The 21,757-nt window shown below is 44.7% G+C and overlaps 1 protein-coding gene across 1 annotated transcript in view; it reads right to left on the bottom strand.

Annotated features, from left to right (window-relative positions):
* Positions 1-282: 282 nt before the first annotated feature.
* Positions 283-21,757, bottom strand: part of LOC121536656 (ubiquitin carboxyl-terminal hydrolase 37-like) — a 28,876-nt gene continuing 7,401 nt past the window's right edge. The window contains exons 2-24 of the mRNA XM_041844068.2: positions 15,143-15,350; positions 14,836-15,001; positions 14,634-14,722; positions 14,421-14,536; positions 13,194-13,271; positions 12,835-12,923; positions 12,630-12,723; positions 12,347-12,502; positions 11,991-12,122; positions 11,580-11,703; positions 11,256-11,479; positions 10,872-10,989; positions 10,151-10,230; positions 9,752-9,916; positions 8,119-8,169; positions 7,831-7,969; positions 7,472-7,703; positions 7,043-7,203; positions 6,661-6,721; positions 6,418-6,533; positions 1,850-1,919; positions 1,395-1,533; positions 283-791 (exon numbers count right to left, since the gene is read on the bottom strand). Of these exons, the coding sequence (XP_041700002.1) occupies positions 701-791; positions 1,395-1,533; positions 1,850-1,919; positions 6,418-6,533; positions 6,661-6,721; positions 7,043-7,203; positions 7,472-7,703; positions 7,831-7,969; positions 8,119-8,169; positions 9,752-9,916; positions 10,151-10,230; positions 10,872-10,989; positions 11,256-11,479; positions 11,580-11,703; positions 11,991-12,122; positions 12,347-12,502; positions 12,630-12,723; positions 12,835-12,923; positions 13,194-13,271; positions 14,421-14,536; positions 14,634-14,722; positions 14,836-15,001; positions 15,143-15,316 (2,865 nt within the window). The 5' untranslated portion in view covers positions 15,317-15,350 and the 3' untranslated portion in view covers positions 283-700. The remainder of the gene's footprint in view (positions 792-1,394; positions 1,534-1,849; positions 1,920-6,417; positions 6,534-6,660; positions 6,722-7,042; positions 7,204-7,471; positions 7,704-7,830; positions 7,970-8,118; positions 8,170-9,751; positions 9,917-10,150; positions 10,231-10,871; positions 10,990-11,255; positions 11,480-11,579; positions 11,704-11,990; positions 12,123-12,346; positions 12,503-12,629; positions 12,724-12,834; positions 12,924-13,193; positions 13,272-14,420; positions 14,537-14,633; positions 14,723-14,835; positions 15,002-15,142; positions 15,351-21,757) is intronic.

The raw sequence follows: 21,757 nt of genomic DNA, 5'->3' as shown, positions 1-21,757 counted from the left end.
ATACTTTTGCAAAAATTTCTAAAAACCTGTTTTTGCTTTGTCATTATGGGGTATTGTGTGTAGATTGATGAGGGGAAAAAACTATTTAAGGGGTCTGAATACCTTCCGAATGCAATGTATAGAACAAAAAGGTACACCCTCCTTACCCTAAATTATATTTTAGAAGAATACATTTTTTAAATTATATTGGAAATTAAAAGTAAAAACCATACAGTCCAAGGAGCATCTGCATCTAGCATCTGACACTTGCTATTTAAGTTCTTAAATGCATGACAGTTAATATCATGTGCCAAGAAAAACTATTTTACATCAAGTTATTCAACAAATCATAGAACATTTAATATAGAAGCCTTGAAAGTTCAGGGCTAATATCGCTCAGGGTTGAATAAACAAAGAACGGTCAACTCTTTCTTTTCTTTTGAGTGCGCTGTGTGTCTCATTTCTGAACGGACCAGGAGAGAAGGACGTTGGCTGTCTGTGTGCTGACGTCTGAGCCTGCCTTTGTGACAGAAGCTACCATGGCCTGTTGTTGTTTTAAAAAGGGACAAAGTGCATGAAGATGGCAAAATGTGGACGGCAATCAGTAGTACTGGAGAAGGGTTCTCTTTCATCCCAAACCTGACCCATCTGTTGGGGAGAGCTTAGTGCTGTCGGAGTGTGTGTTGTTTGGTGTGTGTGTGACTGATGACAGCCTGGTGGCTCAGAGGGGCTGCAGGACAGTCCTCCCTGCCTCAGAGGCTCCTCCACTGGCCCCTGTCCTCTCTAGCTCAGACAGCTCCTCAAACACATCCCTGAGGAGAGGAGGGAACATACACAGTAGTCAGTCAAGGCATGGCTCACTGAAACAAATCCACACCCCTTACAGTGGGTTCCAGTGTATGATAGGATACACACATTACACTAAGTTCCCCACAATATCGCACACAATAACTGAATGTACAACTTTAGTTTTATTAATGTCCTGATCTTAAAACCCCCCAGCAAACTTCCAGTTACCAGAATGTTTCACTTTCCCACTTTTTTTTCCTGACAAAACAGAAAGAAATTTGAACAAATAAGCTTTTCTAATAGCATGAAAGAGGGGGGATTTTATTCCAGCTTCTGCTCAGAGTTGCCAATCGGTATGGACAGCCCTGCTTACTAGAGCTGGGTCTCTCTCAGCCTCCACTGGATTATACTCAGTCACTCAGACAGACTGGTATAGGGCATATGGTGGGAGGCTGGTGGTTTTCCACTTATCATAAGAGAACAGGGTTGTGTTCAGTAGGGGACACTGTACAAAAACATTTTGCAACTGAAATTGAAAATCTGCTTTCTTATTGGACACATTTCACATTGTTGCACCACAGGAACACAACCCAGCACACAACTGAAGCTGGGAGAAGGAGACTAACTTGTGCATGTAGAAGAAGATGTATCCGCTGCGGTCGCGGTCTCTCTGCACCGTGGCCTCCTGCGTGCGCGACACGTCCAGGTCGTTGTAGGTCAGCCACGACTGCTTCTTCATGTCGTACACGTCGCTGATGTAATGGCCTGAGGGTCCGGAGATAGAATTATAGGTTAATATTAGACTACAAGTATCCAGTGTCTTGGGTTCTCATGGTATCGTCCTCGTATGCTGCCTCAGCTGACACATTTTACTTTTATGCTTTACATTTGTTTACAGATGATTGATAATCTGTGGCTCCTGCTACACAGTAGTTATGAGATGCACAGATATCAGTCGTTACCAAAACAGAATCATAACATTAATATATTGCACTCATTTCTGGTAACCACAAATAACGGTGTCTCGTAACATAGCCATATATCTTAGCAGACTGTGGTCTATAGGCAGGGCAGTGCTTACCAGAGGAGGAGCTGCTCCCAATGTGACTGACTACACTGATCAGCCGGAACGAGTTGGCCAAGTCTCCGCTCTGGGAACAAGAAAAGGAAGAGGTGTTCAGCTGGGCCGTTTCACTCCATTTCTAAATGTTTCTGTAATCTTGGACACCCAGAACTCAAATCTTGCGTAATTGCATCAGATTCTTTATGAAATTATTGGGGGACACGTTAGAAAAGATTTTAACAAAACTAGCGAAGCCTCCACTAAGCTTGGGCGATATATACCACACAACTGGGTATTTTGAAATACGGACGGTATGATTTGCAATACTGTCCCAAAAATGTTTTATACAAAAAAGTATTATATTCACAAATTCAATTGAGCCAGTCACATGGTTTGTTTATTTACAAAGAGCACATGACGATCCACTGTTGAGCAGCACAAGAGGTGATCAAATTATCTACTAATCCACTACTAATGTTTGCCAGCTAAATAGCTTATAACTAACTATAAGTTAACTATCTATACATTCAAATACATTTTCTTCAGCTCAGGGCCCCAGCTATGCATTTGGTTAGCTAACTTGCTAGCTATAGGTGGCTTGCTTGCAAGATCAAGCTTCTTGGTTAAAGCAGAGACAATCCCATCCTGGTTCAAGTGTGAGTATCCTTTTGAGATAGTTATATAACTTTATGAGCTGGGTTCTCTGTCCTTGCATTTAGTTTATGTTCGCTTGCGCTTCTTAGCATTTAGCTTGCGTCCGCTATAGGAATTTGCTAGTACTTGTTAGCATAATAAAAAAATACATTTGGAAAGAAATAGCACCCCTTGTGTGCACTGCCGGTAATACAGTATGGAAATCAGATTACCGCCCAAACCTATTGTCCAGCCCCCTAAACGGAAACTCTCAGCCAGTTTCAGACAAGTTTATGGGCCAAATGTCCCCTCTCCTTCCGAAATTCAAAAAATGCGAGCGCATGCGAAATTGTGATTTGTCCAAAAGATCAGTGACGAAAACTCAGCGAACCAGAACATCCATTGAAAAGGTGTCATCCTACATATACCTAGAAACAGTATATGGTTGGACGATAAGTCAACCTAAAAAGTTCATATGGATAATCTTGTGAAGAAGCTTAAACTTAAAATTGGGGTTTTATTTTCGTAACAAGGCTTGCTTTCCTTTTGAGGCTAGAAAGAAGCTTGTTCAAGCCACTTTTCTTTCTGTTATTGACTATGGTGACTTCTTGTACATGCATGCAGCCCCTTTTGTGTTACAGAGGCTGGACTCAGTTCATCATGCATCCCTGTGCTTTGTTACAAATGCAAAGTTGCTCACCCCCCCCATTGCACTTTGTATCAAAATGGTGGGCTGGTACTCGCTTTACATGTGCACATAGCTGCATTGGTATATTCATATACAAAGCCCTTCTGGGGAAACTCCCTCTTTACCTCTGTAGAATGCTCTCCTTCACCACTAGCAGTTATCAGACTCGGTCTACACAGTGGCTGTTACTTAAAGTACCCAGTTAGGCAAGACTGACTTCTCCTATTGTGCACCAGAGGCATGAAATTGTCTAGAAAGTACTGCTCACCAACCGGTTGATCGCAATCTACTGGTCGATCTCCAAGGCATTCCTAGTTGATTACCAAACATTACTATAAAAAAAACCAATGATTTTTTAATCGTTTGTGCTGTTTCCGGTAGGTGCACTTGATTCAGCTGCCTTGCGCGCCGGTTAGTCAAAGTGTTACCCTTTTTGAACCATTTCATGTGTCTGAAGGTACAAACTCCGCCTACCCAGCGGGCCAATCAGATATCTCAGATCACTGTGTAGCTTCCACGAGCCCACAGCGAAGTTGATACTGTGAGATTTCAAAACGTTTAAAACCATGACTAGAGACTGTCTGCGAATACAGCAAATAGATGCTGTTTTTATGAGTGAGTGAGTTCATGTTCACCTTTTTATTCAACACTTTAATAAGCCATAAAACACGCTTCTCCCTATCCACTCGTGCTACAAAGTGTATCGATAGGCTTGCGTTATTATTAGCGGCTTGTCCTTTTTACTATAATCAAGGAATATTTCACGTTCTCTGGTCATCCGAGTAACAACATGAATTGGTGCATGAGGCAGAAATAATTAAGTGTGACTCCGAGTTCTGCCATCAGCTGGAAGAGTCTCCTTTTTGGTCTCTCCCGACGCTGAGACTGACAATCAAGATGCAGGCACCATCAGTCCAGTAAAATAAAAGTAAATACAACACATTATCCATTACCAATGTGATCATATACCTAAATTGTCTGAGAAGAACATTGCAATGCCATTGGCAGGGCAATTCAAGCATAGCCAATATGCAGTGATAATGTATTGTGCTTATAGCCTACTGCACACACCTCATTGCTACAGAATAGTTTTTAATAGGTTAATGTTGCATAGGCTTACGTTTTTTAAGAATGTTACAAAAAAAGAATGAGCAGTAGATCCCGGCCTGCATTTTGACTCAGTGATCTCGGCTCAGAAAAGGTTGGTGACCACTGTAATAATGCATACAAAACATTGTACAGGGGTAAATCCATTTTAATTCAATTCTTTTTTGACTGCATCCCTTTTGATTTAATCAAAACTTTTTATACGTTTGCCCATGGAAGAAGTGGTCAGAAAATGACTTTTTGGACCGCAATGCCAAAACATTCAGGAGATAAAAGGTCAAAATCTGATCAAATTGCACTTTATTTTAGAAACTATCATGACCCAGTTCCAACATCTCTAAATCATACAGCAAATGAGGGTGTTTTTGTTACCATAAAAGTGCATTTTCCAGGCGGTATTGTAACGCTCGTTCACGAGCGCACAAATATAGTAGGGCTCTGATTAATCAATGAAAACATGCATATACAGTTGAAGTCAGAAGTTAACATACACTTAGGTTGGAGTCATTAAAACTAATTTTCAACCACTCCACAAATTTCTTGTTAACAAACTATAGTTTTGGCAAGTCGGTTAGGACATCTTTTGGCAAGTCGGTTAGGATTATTTCACTTATAATTCACTGTATCACAATTCCAGTGGGTAAGAAGTTTACATACACTAAGTTGATGATGTCATGGCTTTAGAACCTTCTGATAGGCTAAATGACATCATTTGAGTCAATTGGAGGTGTACCTGTGGATGTATTTCAAAGCGTACCTTCAAACTCAGTGCCTCTTTGCTTGACATCATAGGAAAATCAAAAGAAATCAGCCAAGACCTCAGAAAAAAAATTGTAGACCTCCACAAGTCTGGTTCATCCTTGGGAGCAATTTCCAAACGCCTGAAGGTACCACGTTCATCTGTACAAACAATAGTACGCAAGTGTAAACACAATGGGACCACGCAGCCATCATACCGCTCAGGAAGGAGATGCATTCTGTCTCCTAGAAATGAACGTACTTTGGTGCGAAAAAGTGCAAATCAATCCCAGAACAACAGCAAAGGACCCTGTGAAGATGCTGGAGGAAACAGGTACAAAAGTATCTATATCCACAGTAAAATGAGTCCTATATCGACATAACCTGAAAGGCCACTCAGCAAGGAAGAAGCCACTGCTCCAAAACCGCCATAAAAAAGCCAGACTACGGTTTGCAACTGCACATGGGGACAAAGATTGTACTTTTTGGAGAAATGTCGTCTGGTCTGATGAAACAAAAATAGAACAGTTTGGCCATAATGACCATCGTTATGTTTGGAGGAAAAAGGGGGTCGGTTGCAAGAACACCATCCCAACCGTGAACCACTGCATCATGCTGTGGGGGTGCTTTGCTGCAGGAGAGACTGGTGCACTTCACAAAATAGATGGCATCATGAGGAAGGAAAATTATGTGGATATATTGAAGCAACATCTCAAGACATCAGTCAGGAAGTTAAAGCTTGGTCGCAAATGGGTCTTCCAAATGGACAATGACCCCAAGCATACTTCCAAAGTTGTGGCAAAATGGCTTAAGGACAACAAAGTCAAGGTATTGGGAGTGGCCATCACAAAGGGGCAGAACTGGGCAGAACTGAAAAAGTGTGTGCGAGCAAGGAGGCCTACAAACCTGACTCAGTTACACCAGCTATGTCAGGAGGAATGGGCCAAAATGCAACTTATTGTGGGAAGTTTGTGGAAGGCTACCCGAAACGTTTGACCGAAGTTAAACAATTTAAAGGCAACGCAACCAAATACTAAATGAGTGTATGTAAACTTCTGACCCACTGGGAATGTGAGGAAATAAATAAAAGCTGAAATAAATCATTCTCTCTACTATTATTCTGACATTTCACATTCTTAAAATAAAGTGGTGATCCTAACTGACCTAAGACAGGGAACTAGGATTAAATGTCAGAAATGGTGAAAAACTGAGTTTAAATGTATTTGGCTAAGGTGTATGTAAACCTCCGACTTCCAACTGTATGTTGCATACGACAGTTTGCGAAATCCCAATAATTTGTTGCCACGCAAGTCCTAGAATCTTCACGTAAATCTGAATTTAGTGAAATGTATGCAGTTGATAAATGAGGCCTCTGGTGAAGGTTAGTGTGGGAGAGAAAAGTAGGAGGGTGACTCCGTACCTCAGCATTTCTCTTCAGATCCTCGGTCTCTGCTTCGCTGTACTCCATGTCCAGCACCTCCTCGTTCCCAGAGTCCTCGTCTGAACACAGCAGCTCCGGCAACGAATTGTTGAACTCTGGGAGGGCGGAGAACAACGAGGGAGAATCAAGACATGTCAAAATGTGCAAACACAGACACACACTACTTTACTTTAGTGAAGCTGCGTATTGGCTTAAAAAGGGGTAGCAGTGTCTATGCTGTACCTTGCAGGCTGAGCTCTGTGGCTCTCTTCAGGTCGTCATCCTCCCTCATCTCCTGGGCTTCCTGTAGGAGAAACCACACATCGCAAATGTCAGGTTTGCGTCATGGTGATGCAATAACCAGCTGTCCTGTCCGGCTCTCTCTCTCTCAAAAGTTCACATAGGTGGCATTGGCCCTATATAGTGATGGTGGGTTCCGAGCTCAAGACACAGATTTTTGTTTTTCTTGTGGATCACCAAAACATTACAGATGGAGGATTAGCCTACATTACAAAAACATCGGTGAACCACCAACATCAGGTTTCCCCTACAGTAAAATGTCCAAGGGTAGAGCTGTATAGGGGGTCTCTCTCTGTAATGTCCTAGTGTGTGTGTTGAGTCTTACGTGCTCCTGCAGGCTCTGGGCCAGGGCTTGCTGCAGCTCCTGCTCCTCCCTCTCCTGCTCCAGGCTATACTGCTGCACCCAGTCCAGATCCCCCTGCACCCCCTCGGGGGTCTGGTTCTCCTTGTTCTCGTCCATGGTCAGGTCCAGGGAGTCCAGCACGTCTACACACACAGATACACACTCCATTGAGCATTGGTTGGTGAAACACACATTTAAAAACAGAGGCTTCTGCATGCGTTTTGCCTAATTCAAGTCTTCATGACTTAGTATAGCATAGTTCAATTAAATGAATGGGCATCTAGTAAGTAACTACAGAGAGCTGTTTTGGTGTGTAGTCTCAAAAAAATATTTTTGTGAACTATCTGTTTCAGCTGACACCTCCCTGTCCCTCCTGGCTGGTGAGTATGTGTTTCTGAGATGGGTGGTTACCTGCAGACGGCTTAGTGTCCGTCTCCAGCAGGTCTGGGTGGTAGTTCCTCTCCTGGGCTTCGGGGTCGGCATCTCCGAAGCCCGTATCAGGGCTGCTGGTTGGCTCGTCCTCAGGGGCGGGGCAGGAGAGCCCAGCGTCCTGGCGACTCATCTCCAGCACCGCCGCCAGCATTTCCTCATCGTTGATGCTGTTGAAGTCTGACGCATCTGTGTGGTGCAAGCCTCGCTGGACCTAAACACACAACCAGAGCCCACCATGTCACACACTAAACACAGTGTTCTTTCAACCTGGCCCTGCATGTCAGCGGTTAGGGTGTAGTAATGTATTTTTTCCCCCCTGGTCCCTCTGGTGTCCCCACCTCGTCTGCTCTGTCTTCATCGGGCAGACAGTCGCTGAGGCGGCGCTTGCGGCTCACCGCCTTCCGGCTCAGCTCCTCCTCGCTGTCAGAGTCCACCAGGATAGTGCTGGAGCTGCCCCCCGCCTTCAGAGACACTTTCCTGGTGGAAGGAAATAAAAACAGTAGTTAGAAGAACCAAACATCTACACTTTGCGCCCAATCACGAAAACATCTGCCTTCCTGGGTTGGAGGTAAAAGTGTGTGTTAGTGATTCCATGTTGTTAGAGAGAGGTTGAATGAATGGCTTACCGAAGTAGTGAGGAGGAGTTCACCGACTGGGAGGCCTTCAGTGTTCGTGACCTGTACAAAAAAACAGAGCGTGGTAGGTTAGAAAACAGTGCTACAGTGAGGGAAAAAAGTATTTGATCCCCTGTTGATTTTGTACGTTTGCCCACTGACAAAGAAATTATCAGTCTATAATTTTAATGGTAGGTTTATTTGAACAGTGTGACAGAATAACAACAAAAAAATCCAGAAAAACACATGTCAAAAATGTTATAAATTGATTTGCATTTTAATGAGGGAAATAAGTATTTGACCCCCTCTCAATCAGAGAGATGTCTGCCTCCCAGGTGTCTTTTATACAGGTAACGAGCTGAGATTAGGAGCACACTCTTAAAGGGAGTGCTCCTAATCTCATTTTGTTACCTGTATAAAAGACACCTGTCCACAGAAGCAATCAATCAATCAGATTCCAAACTCTCCACCATGGCCAAGACCAAAGAGCTCTCCAAGGATGTCAGGGACAAGATTGTAGACTTACACAAGGCTGGAATGGGCTACAAGACCATCGCCAAGCAGCTTGGTGAGAAGGTGACAACAGTAGTCACCAAGAAAACAATTGGTAACACACTATGCCGTGAAGGTGAAGGACTGAAATCCTGCAGCGCCCGCAAGGTCCCCCTGCTCAAGAAAGCACATATACAGGCCCATCTGAAGTTTGCCAATGAACATCTGAATGATTCAGGGGAGAACTGGGTGAAAGTGTTGTGGACAGATGAGACCAAAATCGAGCTCTTTGGCATCAACTCAACTCGCCGTGTTTGGAGGAGGAGGAATGCTGCCTATGACCCCAAGAACATCATCCCCACCGTCAAACATGGAGGTGGAAACATTATGCTTTGGGGGTGTTTTTCTGCTATTGGGACAGGACAACTTTACTGCATCAAAGGGACGATGGACGGGGCCATGTACCATCAAATCTTGGGTGAGAACCTCCTTCCCTCAGCCAGGGCATTGAAAATGGGTCGTGGATGGGTATTCCAGCATGACAATGACCCAAAACACACAGCCAAGGCAACAAAGGAGTGGCTCAAGAAGAAGCACATTAAGGTCCTGGAGTGGCCTAGCCAGTCTCCAGACCTTAATCCCATAGAAAATCTGTGGAGGGAGCTGAAGGTTCGAGTTGCCAAATGTCAGCCTCGAAACCTTAATGACTTGGAGAAGATCTGCAAAGAGGAGTGGGACAAAATCCCTCCTGAGATGTGTGCAAACCTGGTGGCCAACTGTGATTGCCAACAAGGGTTTTGCCACCAAGTACTAAGTCATGTTTTGCAGAGGGGTCAAATACTTATTTCCCTAATTAAAATGCTAATCAATTTATAACATTTTTGACATGCGTTTTTCTGGTTTTTGTTGTTATTCTGTTCAAATAAACCTACCATTAAAATGATAGACTGATCATGTCTTTGTCAGTGGGCAAATGTACAAAATCAGCAGGGGATCAAATACTTTTTCCCTCACTGTATGCTAAATGTCCAAATAATGTTGTTGAAGACCCGTGTGTGGTGACTTCCAAAGAAAATGTCTAATAGTATATTATGCCGCAAACATTGGGACAATGTTCACCGTCTCTAAATCTGCTGGTGGGGGTGTTTCTTACATGGCGGCGTGTGCGCTCCAGCCGAGACTGAGTGGGGGGCGGGTGGCGTCCGTGCAGTGGGAAAGCAGCGTGAGGTAGCGAGGGATCATCACCTGCTGGCCTAGCTTACTGTTCAGTGACAGCTGGGCGTTGAAGCTGTAGCGCTTCAGGTGCAGGATCAGAACTCTGCATGAGGGAAAAGATAGAAAGGAAAATAATGGATTTAGGGTTATTCTGTAGAACCCAATACCACTTTCTCATTCACTTTAGCCACAGCAATGTCCCAAATGGCACCCTATTCCCATGCACTATAAAGGGAATAGGGTGCAATTTCAATTAAGACAACCCAGGTGAATGATCAGCTTATTGGTATTGTTAACACCAGGGCTAAAGATCACGGTTGTAGACAAATGGGCATACCTGGGGAGTCGGCTGAATTTATGAGTCACTGTCGCCGCTTTCCCGCTGCACTTCTCACACGAATACTCGATTTCCTCGATCTGGAATACACAGACAGATTCAACTCATCTACTTCATATTAACATTAGAATACTAGGTGGACTGTTTCATTGCCTTTAGTGTATATATATTTGGACAGGAGCTAGCCTGGTGGTTTGTGGGGACAGGAGCTAGCCTGGTGGTTTGTGGGGACAGGAGCTAGCCTGGTGGTTTGTGGGGACAGGAGCTAGCCTGGTGGTTTGTGGGGACAGGAGCTAGCCTGGTGGTTTGTGGGGACAGGAGCTAGCCTGGTGGTTTGTGGGGACAGGAGCTAGCCTGGTGGTTTGTGGGGACAGGAGCTAGCCTGGTGGTTTGTGGGGACAGGAGCTAGCCTGGTGGTTTGTGGGGACAGGAGCTAGCCTGGTGGTTTGTGGGGACAGGAGCTAGCCTGGTGGTTTGTGGGGACAGGAGCTAGCCTGGTGGTTTGTGGGGACAGGAGCTAGCCTGGTGGTTTGTGGGGACAGGAGCTAGCCTGGTGGTTTGTGGGGACAGGAGCTAGCCTGGTGGTTTGTGGGGACAGGAGCTAGCCTGGTGGTTTGTGGGGACAGGAGCTAGCCTGGTGGTTTGTGGGGACAGGAGCTAGCCTGGTGGTTTGTGGGGACAGGAGCTAGCCTGGTGGTTTGTGGGGACAGTGGGCACGCACCCTGAAGAAGAGGTCCAGAGAGTCCTGGATGGACCGGAGAGGGATGGTCTTCTTCCTGCGAGGCAGGTCGATGGACAGGTCGTTGAACTGCTCCCGCTTGGTCACCACCTCGCCACAGCTGAAACCACACATAACAGCACAACCTTTGTTATGATTTGTCATTAATAACATGACAACCAGTCAGTCTTTATGACAACTTTATATGCTTAGGAAAGGTAATATCACAAAAACTAAAGGAATGGACTCTTATGAGCAAATCTTTTGACGTCTTTTTTTTAATGTCTAATACACAGTGTGTAATGGAGATCCATTATTTTATTTACCATCAGGGAAGAGACGTACCACCCAGGAATCCACAGTCTGAAAAGGGGACAACTCACTCACCCTTTGCAGGTGATGGTGTGCTGCACCTCAAACTCCATGTTTACCACCACAGGGCAGGTGTAGATGCGCGAGGTGTCCGCTTCCTCCCCGGGCCGGGCTGCGGCCGCCTGCTGGGGAGGCTCGTCCCACGCGGCCGCTGGCGACTCGCTCTTCCAGCTCTTGTTCACTTTCTCCACGTCCTCCTTCAGCTGGTCCAAGCACTGGCTCAGAAACTCATGGGCATCCTGGAGAGAGAGGGAGAGAGGATGAGGAAGCCACCACGTGAGCGAGTAGACCGCTTAAGAGCCTAAACGGTGGTCGTTGTGTTAATATTGGAGGTCTTACGTTCTGCATGTATCCAGAGAAGCGCTCGGCCGTGGAGGAGATGGCACTCTTCACTCTCCTCAGCAGGTCTTTCTTCACCTCGGGGCACGAGATGTCCTTCTTAGCCAGCAAGTGGGCAAAGCGCCTGCATGCACAGGAGGGAGGGGGTCCGTAAGTGCGCAGGGCAGTTACACGAGTCAGCTAAGCAGTTCATTTGGTAAATGTGGAGTCATAGCTATATGACATCACTAAGCCACCAAAACAGATTTTAAAAAAGGTGCATCCCTTGGAAAAGTAGAAATATTTTCAGTGTTTAAGAGAAAGAGAAACAAGATGATGACAGTTGAATTGATCAAACTAATGACAGTTTCCTATATTCAGTTATGGGTTTAGCTGAAGAGGGTGACTGCTGAAGCACTAACAGCAGGCTACCTGAGCAGGGCGTTGGCGGGGACCTTCTTCCATGGGATTCCCTGCTTCAGCAGATCATTGGAGAACGACGGCAGGCTGAAGAGAGACTGGAGGATGGCGTTCATGTAACACGTGTTGCCCAGGTTGGAGAATCTGCAGCAAAGATGTTAGAGGACATTTGAGTTATACTCCATCTCTGTACCACTTACTGGTGGTAAGGATAAATGTTGTGAAATGAAAGTGGCATATTCATAACAATCATGAACGGTTATAGTAAATCGCTAATTTCTGATAGGTAGGCAGCACAAGAAAAGCCCCTCATTGACTATGGAGGTTAACTTCAGAATCACCAATATAACCCTGGGATGTCTCCTTACCCTTGCAGTGGAGGCTGGGGCTGGGCCAGAGTGGACGGTCTCGGCTTGTTCCATCCACCGTAGTCCAGCGTGGGGCGCACTTTCTTGAAGGGGGTTGAGTGATTGGGTAACATGAGACTTCTCTTAGCCGAGGGGGTCTGGGATGTACTGGATGGCCTGTGGGGGGGGACAACAAATGTTGACGAACTGAAGGTGTGGCAGCATCTTAATGATACATAAGAATGTATTCTTAACACCAATAAGACAACCTGGTTAAATAAAGGTAAAAAAAAAAAAAACTTACCTGTCTAGAAAGGAGTGACTCGTGGAGTAGTCTTTGGTCACCGATCGGCTGCCATAGAATGACGTGGGCTGAAGTGGTGCCGGGACCAGTGAAACTGGTGGGAAACGCAGACAGTTATCAGACCGGGCATCTGGAGACGGCACTGTTCTAGTCATGAGAAGGACATCTCACTTTGTATGTGTACAAGACTGACTGAGGGTCTTACCTGAGCTACGGTTCTCCTCCGCCTGTTTCAGCTTGTCTTTGCAGCTCAGCAGAAACTTCCTGGAGGGGTCCGACGTGGCCTTGTTGTTGCTGAGATAAAGTAAGATTAAAGAAACAGTTTAAATTAAGTGAAGCACAACTGTTTCACTACAATTGTCCCTCATTTATTTCCCATGGTATAATAGTGTTCATATCCCAGTAATGGTAGCAGTGTTTGGTGCATTCCTTGTCAATACCGATCAGTGGACTATGGATATGACATTATCATAGGATTGCATTTCAATTCCTAAATTGACATGAAGGGATGTGAAATCAACCCAAAACTTTGCTTGGTAGAGTAACATATTGCCTTTGACATACCTGGATGAGTCATTCTCCTTGGGGTAGTCCTCAGTCAGGTCGCTGTCAGAGATGTGGAGTCTCTTCCTCTTCTCATTCCTGAGGGGGCAAACACAGCATTAAGAGTGGTTATGAGACCAATAAATGCAAAAAGACTAAAGCCACTATCAAACGAAGAAAAGTTCTCTCAGGGGAAAGGCTAGTTAGAGCGGAGGAGAGTTGCAAAGTGGTCCTGTGTGACTCAGTCCGTAGAGCGTTGCGCTTACAACGCCAAGGGTTGTGGGTTCGATTCCCGCTGGGGCCACCCATATGTAAAATGTATGCGCGCATGACTAAGTCGCTTTGGATAAAAGCGTCTGCTAAATGAAATGCAGTGAGGTCCAAAAGTATTTGGACAGTGACCTTTTTTGGGTTGTTTTAGCTCTGTACGCCAGCACTTTGGATTTGAAATGATACAATGACTATGAGGTTAAAGTGCAGACAGTCAGCTTTAATTTCAGGGTATTTTCATCAGGGGTACCGGAGCACCAAGTCTAGGTCCAAACGGTTTCTTAACGGCGTCTACCCCCAAGCCATAACACTCCTGAACAGCTAAATCATGGCTACCCAGACTATTTGCATTGCCACCCCACCCCAAGCCCCTCTTTTACGCTGCTGCTACTCTGTTTATTATTTATGCAGTCAGTTCAACTCTACCCACATTTCTATTGGGCACAAAATAAATCATAAACAACCAAAACAAACTGTAAATGCATCCAACATGTTTGTAGAGTATTATGTACAAAAAGTGCTGTAAATTCTAAACGGCTCACCCGATATGGATGAAAATACCCTCAAATTAAAGCTGACAGTCTGCACTTTAACCTCATAGTCATTGTATCATTTCAAATCCAAAGTGCTGGAGTACAGAACCGAAACAACAAAAAAGCTGTCGCTGTCCAAATACTTCTCGTCCTCACTGTATATATTTTATATTATAAACTGGGTGGTTCGAACCCTGAATGCTGATTGGCTTACAGCTGTGGTATATCAGACCGTATACCACGGGTATGACACAACGTTTATTTTTACTGCTCTAATTACTCATTACACCACCAGTCCCTCCCTTGTAAATCTGTGAGGGGGGAGAATGTGAGTGTACACTTCAGGAGAAGGGTGGAGAATCAGGACGCAGCCAGAGTGTGGTGGTTTATCTACCTGGGTGGTGGGGGGGGGGGGCAGTGTGCCTGAAGGGGAGGGATTGCCTACCTGTTCTCAGACAGTCCACTGCGGGCAGGTGTGGAGGTCCCTCTACTGGGGCTACCCAGGGGCTTGCGGGTGGTCGTCTCCTCCCTGTTGTCCACACTGGGTCGTCTGGGTGTTGTCTGATACAGAGGCAGAGTTTAAGCAGATGAGCTTGTCAGAGGTACAACAACCAGTGTGGTTTTAAATGACAGGTGTATTCTAAATGCAATTATTTACTTGTCGTTCTCCAGGCTGACTAGTCTCGTTCTTTACGGATCGATTCCCGAGCACACCAAAGCTGGCACTTCCCTGGGAGGTCTTTAGAACTACAAGAAAACAACACTTACTTTCCAGCAGACGAACCAGTTCCATGCAGCAACTTTAAGAAACAGCTTAAAAGAAACTACAAAATGATCTACAATTTCCAATAGATTGTTACCGGTTGATTTTCCATGCTTCAGCTTCTCAAGGTAATCTTTCATTTTCTCAGCCAAAACAGGGGGAACTCTCTCAAGGGTGACTATGCTGTCATCCTTCAGAGTCACCACAATTCGTCTCATAGTGTGTATGGGCTGCATCACGACGTTATTCACATTATGGTTGAGCTGAAAGCATAGTAACATAATTAAAATACACCTTCAGAGTGCCTTAACATACACGATTTCTCAGCTATTCAAGTCCAATGTAAGCATGCCATTTTGTTATGTGAAATGAGCGAGTATGGGGAAAACACTATCATACAATACCTGGAAACTTTTGGCTGCACCACCAGCACAGAACTTCAGGCACAGGTTGACTTTGTTATCCTTCTCAAGAACCTCAAAGGTCCCCTCCTTCCATCGAGTGGTGCCCACATCTATGCTGTTGTAGCGGATTTTGACAACAGCACCGCTGGAGAGTTTAGGCACTGCGACTGCCATTGGTGACTGTCAGGGTGGTGCTCTTCAAAATAACCTTAATGGAAGGGAAAAGTAGATTGAAGGCAAACAAGAATGACATATTTAAATATATATTAGTGCGGCCTCCAGAGTGGCGCAGTGGTCTAAGGCACTGCATCGCGGTGCTAGCTGTGCCACTAGAGATCCTGGATCTAGTCAAGGCTCCGTTGCAGCCGGCAGCGACCGGGAGACCCATGGGGCGGCGCACATTTGGCCCAGCGTCATCCAGGTTAGGGTAGGGTTTGGCCGGCAGGGATATTCTTGTCCCATCGCGCACTAGCAACTCCTGTCTGTCCACCAGTCTGGTTCATCCTTGGGAGCAATTTCCAAACGCCTGAAGGTACCACGTTCACCTGTACAAACAATAGTATGCAAGTATAAACACCATGGGACCACGCAGCCGTCATACCGCTCAAGAAGGAGATGCGTTCTGTTTCCTAGAGATGAACGTACTTTGGTGCGTAATGTGCAAATGAATCCCAGAACAACAGCAAAGGACCCTGTGAAGATGCTGGAAGAAACAGGTACAAAAGTATCTATATCCACAGTAAAACGAGTCCTATATCGACATAACCTGAAAGGCCGCTCAGCAAGGAAGAAGTCACTGCTCCAAAACCGCCATAGAAAAGCCAGACTACGGTTTGCAACTGCACATGGGGACAAAGATCGTACTTTTTGGAGAAATGTCCTCTGGTCTGATGAAAAGAAAATCAAACTGTTTGGAGGAAAAAGAGGGACGCTTGCAAGCCGAAGAACACCATCCCAACCGTGAAGCACGGGGGTGGCAGCATCATGCTGTGGGGGTGCTTTGCTGCAGGAGGGACTGGTGCACTTCACAAAATAGACGGCATCATGAGGAAGGAAAATGATGAGATGTTGCTTCAATATATCCACAAGACATCAGTCAGGAAGTTAAAGCTTGGTCGCAAATGGGTCTTCCAAATGGACAATGACCCGAAGCAAACTTCCAAAGTTGTGGCAAAATGGCTTAAGAACAACAAAGTCAAGGTATTGGAGTGGCCATCACAAAGCCCTGACCTCAATCCTATAGAACATTTGTGGGCAGAACTGAAAAAGCGTGTGTGAGCAAGGAGGCCTACAAACCTGACTTAGTTACACCAGCTCTGTCAGGAGGAATGGGCCAAAATTCACCCAATTTATTATAGGAAGCTTGTTGAAGGCTATCCGAAACATTTGACCCAAGTTAAACTATTTAAAGGCAATGCTACCAAATACTAATTGAGTGTATGTAAACTTCTGACCCACTGGGAATGTGAGGAAATAAATAAAAGCTGAAATAAATCACTCTACTATTATTCTGACATTTCACATTCTTAAAATAAAGTGGTGATCCTAACTGACCTAAGACAGGGAATTTTTACTAAGATTAAATGTCAGAAATGGTGAAAAACGGAGTTTATAAGTAAGTAAGTCGCTCTGGATAAGAGCGTCTGCTAAATGACTAAAATGTGTATGTAAACTTCCGACTTCACCTGTAGATATTCCATTTAAAAAAGTTTCCAGCCACAATAGCTATATACAACCTTAACACTGTATTTCTGATCAATTTGATGTTATTTTAAATGGACAAAAAAAATTGCTTTTCTTTCAAAAACAAGGACATTTCTAAGTGACCCCAAACTTTTGAACAGTAGTGTGCGTGTGTGTATAAACACTGCTCAAAAAAATTAAGGGAACACTTAAACAACACATCCTAGATCTGAATGAATGAAATAATCTTTTACATAGTTGAATGTGCTGACAACAAAATCACACAAAAATGATCAATGGAAATCAAATTTATCAACCCATGGAGGTCTGGATTTGGAGTCACCCTCAAAATTAAAGTGGAAAACCACACTACAGGCTGATCCAACTTTGATGTAATGTCCTTAAAACAAGTCAAAATGAGGCTCAGTAGTGTGTGTGGCCTCCACGTGCCTGTATGACCTCCCTACAACGCCTGGGCATGCTCCTGATTAGGTGGCGGATGGTCTCCTGAGGGATCTCCTCCCAGACCTGGACTAAAGCATCCGCCAACTCCTGGACAGTCTGTGGTGCAACTTGGCGTTGGTGGATGGAGCGAGACATGATGTCCCAGAGGATCTCATCTCGGTACCTAATGGCAGTCAGGCTACCTCTGGCGAGCACATGGAGGACTGTGCGGCCCCCCAAAGAAATGCCACCCCACACCATGACTGACCCACCGCCAAACCGGTCATGCTGGAGGATGTTGCAGGCAGCAGAACGTTCTCCACGGCGTCTCCAGACTCTGTCACGTCTGTCACATGTGCTCAGTGTGAACCTGCTTTCATCTGTGAAGGGCACAGGGCGCCAGTGGCGAATTTGCCAATCTTGGTGTTCTCTGGCAAATGCCAAACGTCCTGCACGGTGTTGTAAGCACAACCCCCACGGGCCCTTATACCACCCTCATGGAGTCTGTTTCTGACCGTTTGAGCAGACACATGCACATTTGTGGCCTGCTGGAGGTCATTTTGCAGGGCTCTGGCAGTGCTCCTCCTGCTCCTCCTTGCACAAAGGCAGCGGTAGCGGTCCTGCTGCTGGGTTGTTGCCCTCCTACGGCCTCCTCCATGTCTCCTGATGTACTGGCCTGTCTCCTGGTAGCGCCTCCATGCTCTGGACACTACGCTGACAGACACAGCAAACCTTCTTGCCACAGCTCGCATTGATGTGCCATCCTGGATGAGCTGCACTACCTGAGCAACTTGTGTGGGTTGTAGACTCCGTCTCATGCTACCACTAGAGTGAAAGCTCCGCCAGCATTCAAAAGTGACCAAAACATCAGCCAGGAAGCATAGGAACTGAGAAGAGGTCTGTGGTCACCACCTGCAGAACCACTTCTTTATTGTGGGTGTCTTGCTAATTGCCTATAATTTCCACCTGTTGTCTATTCCATTTGCACAACAGCATGTGAAATTTATTGTCAATCAGTGTTGCTTCCTAAGTGGACAGTTTGATTTCACAGAAGTATGACTGACTTGGAGTTACATTGTGTTGTTTAAGTGTTCCCTTTATTTTTTGGAGCAGTGTATATACAGTGAGGGAAAAAAGTATTTGATCCCCTGTTGATTTTGCACGTTCGCCCACTGACAAAGAAATGACCAGTCTATAATTTTAATGGTAGGTTTATTTGAACAGTGAGAGACAGAATAACAACAACAAAATCCAGAAAAACGCATGTCAAAAATGTTATAAATTGATTTTCATTTTAATGAGGGAAATAAATATTTGACCCCCTCTCAATCAGAAAGATTTCTGGCTCCCAGGTGTCTTTTACACAGGTAACGAGCTGAGATTAGGAGCACACTCTTAAAGGGAGTGCTCCTAATCTCAGTTTGTTACCTGTATAAAAAGACACCTGTCCACAGAAGCAATCAATCAGATTCCAAACTCTCCACCATGGCCAAGACCAAAGAGCTCTCCAAGGATGTGGACAGATGGAAGCCACTCCTCAGTAAAAGGCACATGAAAGCCCGCTTGGAGTTTGCCAAAAGACACCTAAAGGACTCTCAGACCATGAGAAACAAGATTCTCTGGTCTGATAAACCAAGATGTAACTCTTTGGCCTGAATGCCACGTGTCACGTCTGGAGGAAACATGGCACCATCCCTACAGTGAAGCATTGTGGTGGCAGCATCATGCTGTGGGGATGTTTTCTGCAGCAGGGACTCGGAGACTAGTCAGGGTCGAGGGAAAGATGAATGAAGCAAAGTACAGAGAGATCCTTGATGAAAACCTGCTCCAGAGCACTCAGGACCTCAGACTGGGGCGAAGGTTAACCTTCCAACAGGACAATGACCCTAAGCACACAGCCAAGACAACGCAGGAGTGGCTTCGGGACAAGTCTCTGAATGTCCTTTAGTGGCCCAGCCAGAGCCCGGACTTGAACCCGGTCGACCAGCTCTGGAGAGACCTGAAAATAGCTGTGCAGCGACGCTCCCCTTTCAACCTGACAGAGCTTGAGTGGATCTGCAGAGAAGAATGAGAGAAACTCCCCAAATACAGGTGTGCCAAGCTTGTAGCGTCATACCCAAGACGTCTCGAAGGCTGTAATCGCTACCAAAGGTGCTTCAACAAAATACTGATTAAAGGGTCTGACTACTTGTGTAAATGTGATATCTGTTTTTTATTTCTAATACATTTGCAAAAATGTCTAAAAACCAGTTTTTGCTTTGTCATTATGGGGTATTGTGTGTAGATTGAGGAGGAAAAAACAATGTCATCCATTTTAGAATAATGTGGAAAAAGTCAAGCAGTCTGAATACTTTCCAAATGCACTGTATAATCCTACATTTGTGCGCAAGTCAGGTAGCCTAGGCCTACTATGCGTAATCAGGTGCGCGCCCCTACTCAACATTAAACAGGAGCGCTCCAAACAAAACACAATTAATAAAATTGACTTAACTCGTAAATGGAATGAAATAAACCAAAACTTGTTTCCCACAAGTGTAGCACAGGTTGTGAGCTCTGCAAACAATGTGTCCAGTCCGACAATGAGAATGGTAAAAGACTAATAATAATATATTGAATGCATAAACAGAAATTATGGTAAACAAATATTGTAGATGATAAATTATGGGAATTAAAAATGGTAAATGTACTAGTGGTGATACTGATGTGCCACCCCTGCGGCCTCCGCAATGGATTAGTCCACTGAGACAGGCGTCAATCAAGACGTGGCATAAACAAAAATCTAATTGTGCAACTGCTCGACTAAAAGATTATTGGTCGACCAACAACCTATCAACCAAACAATAGACCAGTCGAATAAATGGGGTCAACCCTAGGTGGCACTGTGGTATTTCACCTAATAGATATGGGAGTATATCAAGATTGGAATTGTTTTCTAATTCTTTGTAGGTCTGTGTAATCTGAGGGAAATGTGTGTCTCCCTTCATAGGAAAGACAACATAATGACATATGTCAAGATATAGTAGAGATGATAAGGGATGAGTGAGGAATGAGTCCAGCTAGCTCAAATAAACACGGGAATGAAATGTGTGTATCAATCCCTGAGTCTAGGGTTAGACGTATACACTTAGTCTACAAAACATTAAGAACACCTGCTCTTTCCATGACATACACTGACCAGCTGAAGCCAAGTGAAAGCCCTGATCCCTTATTGATGTCCCTTGTTAAATCCACTTCAAATCAGTGTAGATGAAGGGGAGGAGACAGGTTAAAGAAGGATTTCTAACCTGAGACAATTGAGACATGGATTGTGCATGTGTGCCATTCAGAGGGTGAATAAGCACGACAATGGGGTATGGTAGTATGTGCCAAGAACTGCAACGCTGCTGGGGTTTTCAGGCTCAACAGTTTCCCATGTGTATCAAGAATGATCCACCACACAAAGGACATCCTGCCAACTTGACAACTGTGGGAAGCATTAGTCAACATGGGCCAGCATCCCTGTGGAATGCTTTTGACACCTTGTAGAGTCCATGCCCTGACGAATTGAGGCTGTTCTGAGGGCAAAAGGGGGGGTGCAACTTAATTAGGCAAGTGTTCCTAATGTTTGGTATACTCAGTGGATATACAGGCAGTTTGTGGGTCTGGTAACAGATCGATTGACTGATGCTGTCGAAATGCAGTTCTTGAGGAGAAACGACCAAACAGGATGTGTACATCTTGCCAGCCAAGGACGACAAGGCTTGGGTGGCTGCAGGTCAAGTTGTGCAACTTAATTAGGCAAGTGTTCCCAATGTTTGGTATACTCAGTGGATATACAGGCAGTTTGTTGGTCTGGTAACAGATCGATTGACTGATGCTGTCGAAATGCAGTTCTTGAGGAGAAACGACCAAACAGGATGTGTACATCTTGCCAGCCAAGGACGACAAGGCTTGGGTGGCTGCAGGTCAAGTTGTCCAGTCCCTGTGTCCTTTTGTGGACAACAGGGGGAGGAGGTACCATTTCATAGCCTGTGCTGGCAGATTAAAGGGTGTGAGATTAATACAAAACATGAAAAAACAATTAATTGAGTTTTTGTATGTTTATTCTGTTACTTAGTAGGTGATTGATAATATTTAATATTTTAAATAAAACAGTCATTAATGATCTAGAATGAAATTACTAAAATGTTGTACATTTGAAATGCAGTGTAATTTGCTGTCTGTCTTTTTGGACCCTGTCAAATCCATAATGCAGAATGTCACATCCATAACAAAATTGTCCTGTTATTATGAAAGTGCCAATATTTATATAATTGTTGAGGTGTGCAGCACTCTAATTCGCAAAGAACATCTTCCTCAAATAAAGAATTGTAAATGCATTTTTTAGCATGTGCATTTATGGATGGTTAAGACGGGACACACGAGTGCACTTTGATAGCCTATGCAATAACTATTCAAAATACTGGTGATTTCTTGGTTCTTTGAGGTACCCTGCATTTTCAGATGACA

The sequence above is a fragment of the Coregonus clupeaformis genome, chromosome 23 (genome assembly GCF_020615455.1).
Source record: "Coregonus clupeaformis isolate EN_2021a chromosome 23, ASM2061545v1, whole genome shotgun sequence".
Taxonomy (NCBI): Eukaryota; Metazoa; Chordata; class Actinopteri; order Salmoniformes; family Salmonidae; genus Coregonus; species Coregonus clupeaformis.
This window is presented reverse-complemented; position numbering and strand designations above follow the sequence as displayed.